The 12,899-nt window shown below is 35.7% G+C and overlaps 1 protein-coding gene across 1 annotated transcript in view; it reads right to left on the reverse strand.

The window, feature by feature from the left end:
• Positions 1-1,089: 1,089 nt before the first annotated feature.
• The window catches only part of NEGR1 (neuronal growth regulator 1), a 724,429-nt gene continuing 712,619 nt past the window's right edge, over positions 1,090-12,899 (reverse strand). The window contains exon 7 of the mRNA XM_081145808.1: positions 1,090-4,003. Within this exon, the coding sequence (XP_081001934.1) occupies positions 3,879-4,003 (125 nt within the window). The 3' untranslated portion in view covers positions 1,090-3,878. The remainder of the gene's footprint in view (positions 4,004-12,899) is intronic.

The raw sequence follows: 12,899 nt of genomic DNA on the forward strand, positions 1-12,899 counted from the left end.
ACAAAATAAAGAAGGGAATAGCAGAAAGGTGTTTAAACTATTACTTCTTCCTTTTTTCTCTGAAACTAATAGAGTTTTAAAATAAGTCAAATACATATTTTAATTGATAAACTGAATTTATATTCACCTATTGGAAACAGTACAACATATTTTACATCAGATTATGAAATATGGATGTTTTACTAAAAGACAGGAAGAGTTTTTCCTAGTCTTTAAAGTAAATACATATTCAAAGGATCTTAAGGCATACCATTTATTCATATTCATATCTATTGAAATACTGTACATCCACATACTTCAATAAATAGTTAAAAACCTGACCTCTTTTTAAATCATTTCTGAATTTCAAAAAACAATTTTTATTGAAAAGATTAAATAGGTAACTTTTGGCTGTGTCACAAAGCTAAGCACAATGGATAAATTAACAATTATTCAATAAATTTGATCAATATAGATGATTGGCTTTGATAAATTTCTCAGAGTTTTCTGAGTTCACACATTGGGGTATTTATATATATATTTTGTCCTGAATTATCTGGCTAATTTTCTCAGTTCTCCAGTCTACTTTCTAGATATAGTTTAAATGTTATGATGAAGCATTAATTTTTCAGTTAAGTTTTAAGTCCTCCAAGAGTAGCTTTAAGATTGGCATTCGCTCTCTCAAATCTTTTAGAGTCTCCCCGCCCCCCCCAAATACACAATACTATAATTTGGGTAGTACTTTTCATTATATAATTGCTGCACAATAGGAACTCCATGGTGTAACAGGACTTATGTTTTGAATGGGATCACTGTAAAACATAATTACACCATTTGCAATTAAACCAAGAATGCAAATGAATTAAGTCAACTACCCTAAGATTCCAGTTCTTCCTCTCTCCCTCCTGTTCTTGCTCTTGTTTCTTTCCCTTTCCTCCTTTCCTCCCTCCCTTCCTCCCTCCCATCCTTTGTCAGTTTCTCCCTCCCTCCCTTCCTTCTTCCACCCTTCCTTTTTCCCCCACTGTATTTACCTCCTGCCCTTTTCCGTCTTTTTCCTTTCTTTCTACTATCCTTTCTCAACTGCTTTTTATTTTTCTTTCTTCTTTCTTTGAAAAAAAAAAAAATCAGGGGCAACAAAAGAAATCCCACAAATGTAACTTGTGGAAATATAATGCTGAAATGAATAGCTAGAAAAAAATTATTATACATCAAAAGAGAAATCAATTTCATAAAACTGCTATTCTGAAGTCGCAACAATCTTGTACAGTCAGGACTGATAAAATGAAGTAATCAGACGTTTCATATGTCCATAAATGTAAAATCATCTACTTGAACATTATATGCAACACATTCACACAAAAAAGCAAATACTGTAGCCTTATTTGAACAATATTGAACTCATAAATACTCATGATTTCACTCTGTCCAGGGGCCTAAGGACTAGGAATGTTGCTGTGATACAGAAAAACATAGCGAATACCTCCTCCGTTTAAAAATGTCACTCGAGAACATCTCTTCTAACATAAAGGCAAATACATATAGCTACTGAGCTATGACTGTACTTCTGTCACATTCTATGGTAATAACACCAGACTCCACAAATTCGGAATCATGACAACACTTTGAACTAATTATTTGGTTCATCCAAAGTTTATACCTCGATTTACCTCACATTTACCCTACAAACCTTACAAAGAGGAGGTATTTTTAACTCTAGGAAAGCGGTCACTGTATAATATGCATTCTTGATCTGTTTCTTTCTCCCAAACAATGGTACTGATGGTTAACACTTTTGTGGTAGCACCTCTATTTCTAGTAAGTAGATTATTATGGAGTGTGCCACTTTAAAGCTGCAATACAAAACAAAATATTTTGTAATTTACTCACAAATTCCACAAAGAATATTTTAAAAATGCAAGTCAATAATAACCAAGGTTCAAATGCCATTTGTATTTTTAAAACCCCATTTTTAATACATCAGTCAAAATAATGTAATACATTTTTACAGTGAGTAAATTTAATAGCATCATGCCCTATTATTGCCATTTTCTGAAAACATGTATATTTATGCCTCCTCATTTAGAATTCATTTTTCTAATTAAAATAGACTTAGGGTGCAATTTGGGACTAAGTTTTAGTTGAAAAGAAATCACAATTTTCAAGTTATCTTTTTTGGGGTAAAATATTAGATATCTTAAATATGTATAATTTCTGTGAAATTTCTTGTATCTATCTTTATAAGTTTTTCGTTGTTTTTATGACTTGCAAAGGGGGCTGACTGTCTGCAGAAATCTCTCTAGGTGTAGTGCAACTGGTAACTTTGTCAAACTTGTGAAATGACTTTCAAGGCTACTGTCTTTCATTAGTAAAGAGTAAAACCATCCAACTCTTCCTGTAATATAACACTTCTTAAAGTAACAGCATTTTCCTTCAAAAATGTAGTTTTCATTCTTTATGACAGAAATAAGTTAATACTCATGATAATTTAATAATTAATATATCTTAAGATAGTCTCATCTCTGGTCTTGTCTTTATTTTATCATATCTTACATATACCATGTAAGAAAAAAATCAAACATGGTAAAAAAAATTTTTGGCCTTACTTATTTGAGCTGACATGGCTATAGAGAAAGATTTTATTATAGAATTAGTTATTTCAGGGATTGATCTGCTGCACACCAGCACAAAATATTTGTTATAATATATTTTGAACAATTTTTTAATATAACATGCACTCCAAACTATCAACTGAGTGATGTTTTCAGGTAAAAAAATATGCAAAATGCTCCTGTCCACAGGGGCACCTTCTCATACCATCTTTCCTGTCACAGAACCAACTTAATTTTGAGTGTTTACCAACTGATGTAATATTAGGTGATTGAACTTTGTGTCCTTTCTGAAAAATCATCTTAAAAATTTTGGCTTGGAATCATGAAAGGAAAAGATCCTGGATTGCTGGGCAATCTCTTGGCTGGACTGTGTTGTCAGTTTAAAGGGAATTATTTCCCAAAGTGGATTTAACATAAAAAAATAATATGCTAAATGTTCCTGGACTATGTTAATAAAATTGTTTTTCATCACAAAATTGAGTTATTGTGGGGCAGAATTCTCAAACCCCACTGGTAACGAAGAGATTTTTATAGTCCTATAGCTACTTTGCTCTTTAGAGACAGGGTATAGTTTATCATTGTTGTTTATTTTTGCTTTAAACTGTAGGGTTTGGCAAACTGTTTTTATTAAAGTTGAAGATGAAGAGGAAACTATTATTTCATGAAGGCACACCCATGCTGAACTTACAGGAAAGAGAAGCAGAGCTGCACAGCCAGTTATATTACAAGGCTCATTCCTGAAACCTGAATATCATGCGAGCAGAAAAAATCTAGATATGTGTTTATTTTGAAGAAATGATCTGAAGGCAATATTATTTGCTTTTTTTTTTTTATCAAAAGAGAGAAAAAAAATGCATCTTTGTCAATGTGGATTGATTCTTATTGAAACGGGGAAATGAATGCTTGTATTGCAGCCTTAAAGAATCACATATTCACTGCAATATTCGTTTTTGTAAACTACAGCCTGCAACCTAGCAGACCATGACTGAATGCTTTTGAAAAGTTGTAGATTACAAACATGAAATCACAATTAATATCCTCTAAAAGTAATTTCAGAGCCTTCACATCTTAAAAAAAAAAGACAATGTACTGCTTCACAAGGTAATGTAGCTAATCAAAAAAAGAGTGGAAGGAAAGTATTTACATAATGAGCAATTCTACAGAAGGCGAGCATCCCCACGTAAGCACTGCTGATTATATCCCACGCTGCTTCTAACAAACTGTACCAGATTGGATCCAGCCATCAGCACTTCCAGAGAATTCTTAAAAGCCTTTCATGGGTCTTTAGATTTAGTGTAGAATGGCATTCTTCAGGTAGAATATGCTGGTGAAAGAGGACAGTGTCAACACAAGGGACCAGCAGGAGAAAAGAAGGTCGGCGCTCCCGGTAATTCCATACTGGGCTGTACTTGGAGCTGGAAAGAAATGGAAAAGACTAAATCAGAATCTAAGCCGAGTCTTTCAGGATCCTCATGATAATCAAAAGGCAGCTGGCTAGTTCGGGGAGAGCACTGGCATTGGAGCCAGACGGACTCAGGCTCGCATCTGGCTCTGCTGCGGGACAATGTGCGGCCTGTTTGACTGACCTCTCTGAGCTCCATTATTCTTTAGGGAAAACAGAGATGATATGACCCTCTTGGCAGGCCTGCAGCGAGGCGTGGAGATGAAGCACGCAGAACAGTGCACTGGGCTGAGCACATGCTAGGTACTTACTACATCGCAGCTAACATTAGTCCTCTTGCATACATTGGAAATATTTGTATTAGTGAGCAATATTAATTCATGAATATTTTTCCAAAAAATTAGTTTTATTGAGATAAAATTGACATTGTGTAAGTTTAAGGTGTACAATGGTGTTGATTTCATGCATTTATATATTGTAATATTATTATCACTGTAGTGTTAGCTAAAACCTCAATTACATCATATAATTATCATTTCTTTCCTGTGGTGCGAATAATTAAGATCTAGTCTCTTAGCAACTTTGAAGGTTATAATACAGTATTGTTGACTGTAATTACTATGCTGTGCATTAAATCTCCAGGACTTATTTATTTGCAAGTTCCAAGTTTGTACCCTTAAACAATAATCCCCAATTCCCCCCTCCCCAGCCTCTGGTAAACACCATTCTACTCTCTATTTTTACATGTTCAGCTTTTTTAGATTCAACATATAAGTGACATTATACATATATACGCGCATATATTTGTGAATCATTTTTATTGGCAAAATACTGTATTAAATGCTGGAAAAACAAGAGATTCTCTCTTCCAACAATTTTTTTTGAAGGTGAGAAAAGATATTCAAAAAGTATAATACAATCCTAGAAATATCAGAGTCGCATGTGCAAAACTGCAATGACACAGAAAATTGTATATTTACATCTGCCTGGGCAAGGGAGGGATGATTTAACAGAGAGTTTTACCAAAGGGGATGGTTATTTGGGTAGAAAAAACAATATATTCAAAAGCATGAGGAAAAGAGAGAGCACAATATATATTCTAGGATCTAAAAGTAAATTAGTCTTGCTGACCATGAAGATTGAGGCCTGAAATTTCTATTTCAGTTCCTTCTGGAACTGAAACTGGGACTCTAGGCAGACAGAATGAGTTTGACTATAATAAAAAAGGACTTCAGCTCTTTATAATAAAGGAGATTTTGAAGAATTTTGAGCTGTTGAATAGTATGATTACATTTATTTACACATAAGAAATATCACAGTTTTATACATGAGAAGCTCGTGTGGAACTTGGCTAACAGACTCGTTGAATTTTCACTGAGAGATTTCTCCTAGAGACTCACCAAGCTTGGGATATTGTGGAAGTCAACTGAACAAATTCCACTTCATTTCACAAGAGAATAGTTACCTCTTTGAATGTGAATTATATTGTGTTCCAGAAATTGAATGTCGCAGACACACTCAACCTTGCCTGAGACTGATTCTCATTTACCATAATAATTATAACAGTAACAATAAAAAAAACCTCGCCGACGTAATTTTAACTACTTTTTCTTAATGAAACTTGGATTTCAAGCACTGTTTTCTAATAAAAATAAATAATGTAATAAAAATATATTATTTCATCCCCAAATCCATAACTCAAATTCAGGAGCAGTTTTAGTCACTGAATTTGAATTACCAGCAGGTAGTTTTTAATGGAACTTTCACCAATGACTACATTTCCATGTTACAAGAAGAATAAATTGCTTTGTTTATACCTCTAAGAAATTAGAGGGGATGAAAGATGCATTGGTTCCCTGCCAGCGGGGAGTTTCCTTAACAGTACAATTGTTGGTCCCAGGTGAGTAAGATTCAGGGCTGAAACTACTACTCTAGGATACACAGAGCAAAATCTACTATTTAATGCTTCACAAATGAGTCCTAAAGTATTTGCATCACAAATGAGTCTTAAAGTATGAAAAGATTATAAAGAAAATATGTCTATATCATTGAACAGACAGCTTTTCAAGTCTTGATACAAAAGAAGTCTAATATAAAACCACAAAACTCCTTAAATTATCTTCTCTTGTTCAAGACCTAGAAAGATGTTGTATGTTTTAAAAGTATAAATAAATATTTAAGTGGTCTGTTGGTTTCTTAATGACAGCTACTTCAGAGTTATTTTTGCTGTTGTTTTTAAAGAATCTTGAGTGCAATAAAACCAGTATAACAGTAAAGGGCCAATAATAAACAAAGTGTATAAAATGATTTCATAAATAAGAAATAAATCTTAAAAGCTAAGCACACAAAGCAAGATAAAATTTTATTGTCTTGAGTAATTAAATAGTACATTAAGTGGGTAGAGTATAAAGGACTCTCAAACTCTGTATTCATACTTTAAAAAGCATATTGGAGGCAATCTTTTCTAAATCTCTTCTCCAACAAGCTGAGCAGATTACCCTAGTGTGTCATTAGGCCACCACATTTATTTCTTTTTATACAACTATAACACTGCATTGCAAATATTTCCATACGTATCTATCTTACCAGATTGTAAACTCTCCTAGTTCATGTTTTATTTATCTTGGGGTTTTCCAGACACAAAGTCTGGCAAAGTCTGGTACATAGTAGATGTTTAAGAAATGTCTGTCGAGTGAACAATTCAATGAAATAAATAAATAGGTCAGAATTAAGAGGGGTATTTCTCTCTTATAAAAGGAATTTCTTCTGAAGCAAGCCACTTGCCTATAGGCTAGACACTCTTCAATATAGCTCTTCCATTCATTCAGAAAATATGTACTGCACTAGGTACCAGGCACTGTGCTAAGTACTGGGAATACCATAGCTAATATGATAGATATAGTGCTTTTGTTATTTAATTACACACATGGCCATATCTACTTTATACACTCCTTTTTATCAAATACCTTCAATGCCATCTTTTCCCACAATGTGCCTTTACCTTCTACTCAGCCTCATATTGTTTTAGACATGAAAACAATATATTTAAAAATTAAATACTACTTTGCAATTAATGGAGTATATATATTTGTCTATTGATGCTCAAATTGATGTACTTTTTAGTTTTGTGAATGCAATACTTCTATTAGTCCTAAAATAAAGTAGGAACCTGTTGCTGCATTGTCATCAGGTAATTATTATAAGAAATGGACTATAGAATAGCTATTGGCAATCGGTGGGCAAAAAGACAAAGAGTAAAGGTAGTCAAGGGACTGTGAGGTCAAATAACTAATGTCAAGCCATATATCATGATTCATGCTCTTAAGGAGGTATTGAACGTCTTTTATGTGCTGGGAATCAAACACAGAGAAAGATGAATAAAATTTAATCTCCTCTCTTAGGAAAGTTTCATTCTAGTTGGATATAGAAATAAAAAGGTAAATATAGAACATTAGGGTGTATAGGGTGTCCCAAAAAATGTATATACACTTTAAGAGATGATAGCATTCAATTTTGAAAATGAAATGTAATTTAATAAACACTACCTTTATAACTATTCAAACCGTGTGTATACATTTTTGGAGGACACCCTATATACAGGGAACAAACATGAGAGGGCTCTCCAAAGTAGTTTGGGCAGTAGATACAAATACAACTATTTTCTACAAAATGTAATGACAAACACATGATAGTATATATGCATCTCACTTTTTAAAATGGTGGCATTATGGTTCTTTGACTTGGGGTACCTATTACTAGATAACCTTAGTTATGGTTCTTTGACTTGGGGTATCCTATTACTAGATAACCTTAGTTATGGTTCTTTGACTTGGGGTACCTATTACTAGATAACCTTAGTTATGGTTCTTTGACTTGGGGTATCCTATTACTAGATAACCTTAGTTATGGTTCTTTGACTTGGGGTATCCTATTACTAGATAACCTTAGTTCCATTGACTGATATTTATTAGGTAAATTTTTGGTGACTTGTTAATACAGTAATTTAGAGCACAAATTTAATGGTACTAAATGTAGGTGTCTCAGTACTATTTGGATTAATTAGATTTGCTTGTCACACTCAATCCCAATCAGCTATATAAGAGATTACAGGAAATCTTAAGAAATTATAGAAAATAACTGTTAGCTATGAGTAATTAGCGATTAGAAATTAGCTTAAGGCCCGGTTCAAGTACCCCCTCCTTTAAAAGAGGAAACGCTTTCTAAAACCCCACTTGCCAGATTCGTTTGGCATCATATTTGATGTTATTTATATATCTGCCAGATCATATTTACACATCGATTTCCCCCTGTTAGACTGAGGATGTCTTCAAGCCAAGATTAATTATATGTATTTTTACCACTGGTACAGACTAGAACCTGGTACTTAGTAAATGTTCAGTAATATTTATTAAGTGATGATAAGGTTCATATCCATCTCCCATACTCTCACCCTTATAAACACATAAGGGAATGCAATACCTTGAGTACTCTTCTCAGAAGAATATTGCCTTTCGCCATTCATATTTTACCTCCTAAGACCTGTACAGAGTCAGAATACTTCCCTTCAGCATCTGAGCAAGAAGGCAGCTCGTGAGGCAGCCTACGTAGGGGAACAGCACGCATCAGACTTTTTAGCATCATCCTATCGCAGCAAGAGATGGGGAGCGTAGATGAACCCTGGTCCCTAGATATATGTCTGAACTTCTCAGAAGACATCCAGCTGTGCCTTTGGGGTGGTCATATCTTTCGTATGTTCTCTGCCATGTTTTTCGATGCCTATGAATATCATGCTGTTTCTCATCCCAAGTAAAATGAGGAGGGACAGGACATGTGAGGGTTTCAATTTCACTCTAAATGACAAGGGAAACCTCAGGAACATTTTGAGCAGAGCATATTAGCTGATGGTTTTACATGGTTGCTTAGGTATTCTGTGACCACTAGGGTATACTAGCAGCGGCAAGAGTAGAAGCCTATGTTGGCCTGAACCCTCCAGGCGTTTCCATCGGCTACTGAGGGAAGCCAAGTTCTGTAGCTCAGCATCCGGGGCCTCTGTTATCTGGTTCTTGTCAACTTATCCAAACTCATATACACTCTTAGATCCAGTCGCATGAAACATTTTCTGAACACAGAGTGTTTTTATTACTCCCTGTCATTTGTGCATTCTATACCCTTAAGCCTAAATAGTCTTTTTTCCTATTCCCCTTCTCTACCTATCAAAGTCCTACTCATCCTTAAAGATCTAAAATACCACCTCCTCCATGAGGCCTCCCCAGTATCTCTAATAAGAAGTATTAGTCTCCTGCTTATTCCTGATTCCAGAGGCAGTTCTTTTAAAATTTATAATAAATGATATATATATCTTTCTCTTTGGTTTATAAACATATGGAAGTCTTGGAACATTCCTCCTTATAATGTGAGCATCTGTACCTTTTATAAATGTGTTCAACAGATGTGTGTGGCAATGAATGTGGAAAAATATTCTTAAATATGCATTTGTCTAATTCAAAACAACTTCGGCAAAATACCCAATTTCAGTAGTTGTTCCTATGATTTTTTGCTCTTAAGGAAAAGTGTGTAAGAGGGAAACTGTTCTGTTTCTTTCCTACTACCTCTTTAATTTTCTCTTTTTCTTTTTTATTTTTTTAATATATATTTTTATTGATTTCAGAGAGAGGAAGGGAGAGAGAGATAGAAACATCAACGATGAGACAGAATCATCAATCCATCACCTCCTACATACCCCCTGCTAAGGATCGAGCCCTAAACCTGGGCATGTGCCCTGACTGGGACTTGAACGGTGACCTTCAGGTTCATGGGTTGACGCTCAACCACTGAGCAACACTGGCTAGTCTTAATTGTCTTTTTTTAAAACAAGAAAATTGATTTTAGAGTGAGAAGAAGGGAGAGGGAGAGATTTAAAACACACACACAGAGCGAAAGTACCTAGTCCTTAAGCAATGTGTCAGGTGTTTTCATGTTCACCCTTTTAAGAAAAAGGAAGAGAAAGGAGAGATGCAATGGATCTATCAGGGAGGCTACTCTAGAACCAACAACAGAAAAGGCTGGTTTTTACTCTTCCCACTTTCTTAGAAAAGCTAAAGGCATTCTAGTTTTTAAATATAATGTGTGTAATATATGGACTGTAGATTCAGATGACATTGGCTCAAAATCCATCTCTACCTCTTTCTAACTGGACTAACCTTGGCACATTTCTTAATCATGCTTACTTCAGTATTTTCATCTGCAAATGGGGATTGGTAGTATCTCTAAAGTTATCGTGAAGATTAAATGTGTTGATACTTTTAAAGGACCCAGTACAGCATCTCACACAGGGTAAACACTCCTCATTAATTTAGCAAATCGGGTGCGTGCTATGTGCTAGGCATTCTCTGAGTAACATAGAAATGGCCCCTATCCCCATAGAGCTTTCTCTTTAGCTTAAGATGTTTTTCATGGAACAAGCATATTTTACTTCATTCTTAATTTACATTTGGTTAAGGAATCAATGTTTCTCTGGTTGTACAACACTGTCCTCCAATTTATATTTGTAATATAAACATTATAAAAATGTGTGTTCTCACCCTAGCCGCGTTGGCTCAGTGATTAGAGCTTCGGCCCTTGGACTGAAGGGTCCCAAGGTTCAATTCTGGCCAAGGGCACGTACCTCGATTGCAGGCTCCATCTCCGGCACCAGTCGGGGTGCATGTGGGAGGCAACCAGTCAATGTGTCTCTCTCACATCAATGTTTCTCTCTCTCTCTCTCTCTCTCTCTCTCTCTCTCCCCCTTCCACTCTCTCTGAAAAGCGATAGAAAAAATATCCTCAGGTGAGGGTTTAAAAAAAAAAATTATTCTCTTCATTATCTGGGCTTCTTTCATTGAATGCTATTTGCTGTTAGACAGTCGGCCAGTCTCCTGGTTTGCAGGCTGCCTGAAGGCAGGGAGCATGTCCTCTGCCTTTTTCCTTTCCCCCTTTCCCCAAGGAGAACAGTGCGGTGTGTGGCCTTCAGAGAGGGGCTCCGTGGCTGACCTAGTGCTGAGTTTGGTTTTGGCAGTGCTCCCAGGCCTGGAGCAGAAGTGCCTGGGCTAGGTGTGGAGTCCACACCTTTGGGATCTCTACCAGTTGTAAACAGGAAGATCCAACCTGAGTTTTAACATGTATATTACATCTTGTCTAATTATGATTTTCACTCCCCGTTACTTACAGCTGCTGCATATTATTTTCAGTGTTGGCAGTTTTCCCTTGTGTTGTTCCAGTTTTTATTTTTAGGCAAAAGCAAATGTAACTGTGAAATATTTAGTTTTGGTATAATACCAATTACTTGCCTAGGCAATTTCCTTAAATTACCCAAGCTTTAACTAAACTAGCTTTGAGTCAGTGTGTTAAGATTCTTGTTGCAATCTTAGGTAGAGTTACTTAAGCTACATTAACTTTGCTCCGATAAGAAAAAAACTGGCCTTAACTTAAGTTTTACTGAGGAAGCTTATGCCTTAATGGAAAGTGAATTGTTTACCCAGAAATTAGATTAGATCATATAAAACAGAGTGATTAATGTGGATTCAGAATAGAGTGCACATTAGTTTACTCAGAAATTATGCACCATTGAGTCTATCCAAAAGACAGTGTAACTTTGTTTCATTACATATTGTGGAAGGAGTTTGCTCAAAAGATATTTGAGTCACCTTTTGAGCAATTTCTACCCTTAACACCATCAGCAGGTGGAAGAGAGAGCCAGAACCTCAGATGACCCCCAGATTTTTTTGTATCACTTAATTCTGCCTAAACACTGGGTGGAGATTAGGGGAGTTGAAGAGCACTAGAATGGGATATGCTTTACAATTGGATGTACAACTTCTGATTATGGAGTCTGGAAGAATCAGGCAAGCCTCAGCTCAGATGACATCATCTCATTATTCCTTTCTGTACTATTTCCTGGGCAATAAGATGGTCCAGGCCCTAAGATTAAATGTGTTGTGTTAAAAGCATAGCACAGATAAACCATGTGTTCTCATGTACATTTCACATCTGGGGCACAGTGACTTTCCTTGGGAAGGGCTGTGTTTGTGTGAACATTGCATGCTCCTGCACTTAGACCCTCAAGAACTTCTTCTTCCCCTTGGCTTTGGGGTTGAGGAATGCCTGAGTAGCACAATTGACATGTGACCGGGACACTGATGTGTATATTAACAGATTTTTTTTACACAAGATACCTTTATTGTACTATAACATTGTTTCCTTGAATACAGAGATAACCATAGCATGGTCCTCTTTCCAAGCAGCTCTCAGTCTGGTAGAGTAAAGTTTAATTTATGAGCTCCTATCATAGCCAGCTCTACCCATATATGGGGAGAGAAAATCAGAACTGTACAAAGAGCTTTGAATTTCTGTCATTTTTATCATCTTTGGAAGGAATCAGGCTACCCAGTGCACAGTGGTGCACTTTTCTCAAATTAGAGGCCTAAGGTTATAGAAAATCTGTATTAAGATACTTATTCATGTTCACTGCAACATTATTTACAGTAGCCAAGATTTGGAAGCAGCCCAAGTGTTCATCAGTAGAGGAGTGGATAAAAAAGCTGTGGTACATTTACCCCATGGAATACTACTCAGCCATAAAAAAAGAAGGAAATCTTATCCTTTGCAACAGCATGGATAGACCTGGAGAGTATTATGCTAAGTGAAATAAGGCAGTCAGAGAAAGAAGTACCATAAGACTTTATTTATATGTAAAGTCTAATAAAGAAAATAAACTAACAAACCAAATAGAAACAGACTCCTAGATAGAGAACAGACTGACGGCTCTCAGAGGGAAGGGAGGTTTCGGGTCTGCGTGAAAAAGGTGAAGGGATTAAGCAAAGAAAAAAACGAATAAACTCATAGACACAGAAAAAAAAAAAAAGATACTTATTC

Source organism: Miniopterus schreibersii, assembly GCF_964146895.1.
Source record: "Miniopterus schreibersii genome assembly, chromosome: 8".
In the NCBI taxonomy this organism is placed as follows: Eukaryota; Metazoa; Chordata; class Mammalia; order Chiroptera; family Miniopteridae; genus Miniopterus; species Miniopterus schreibersii.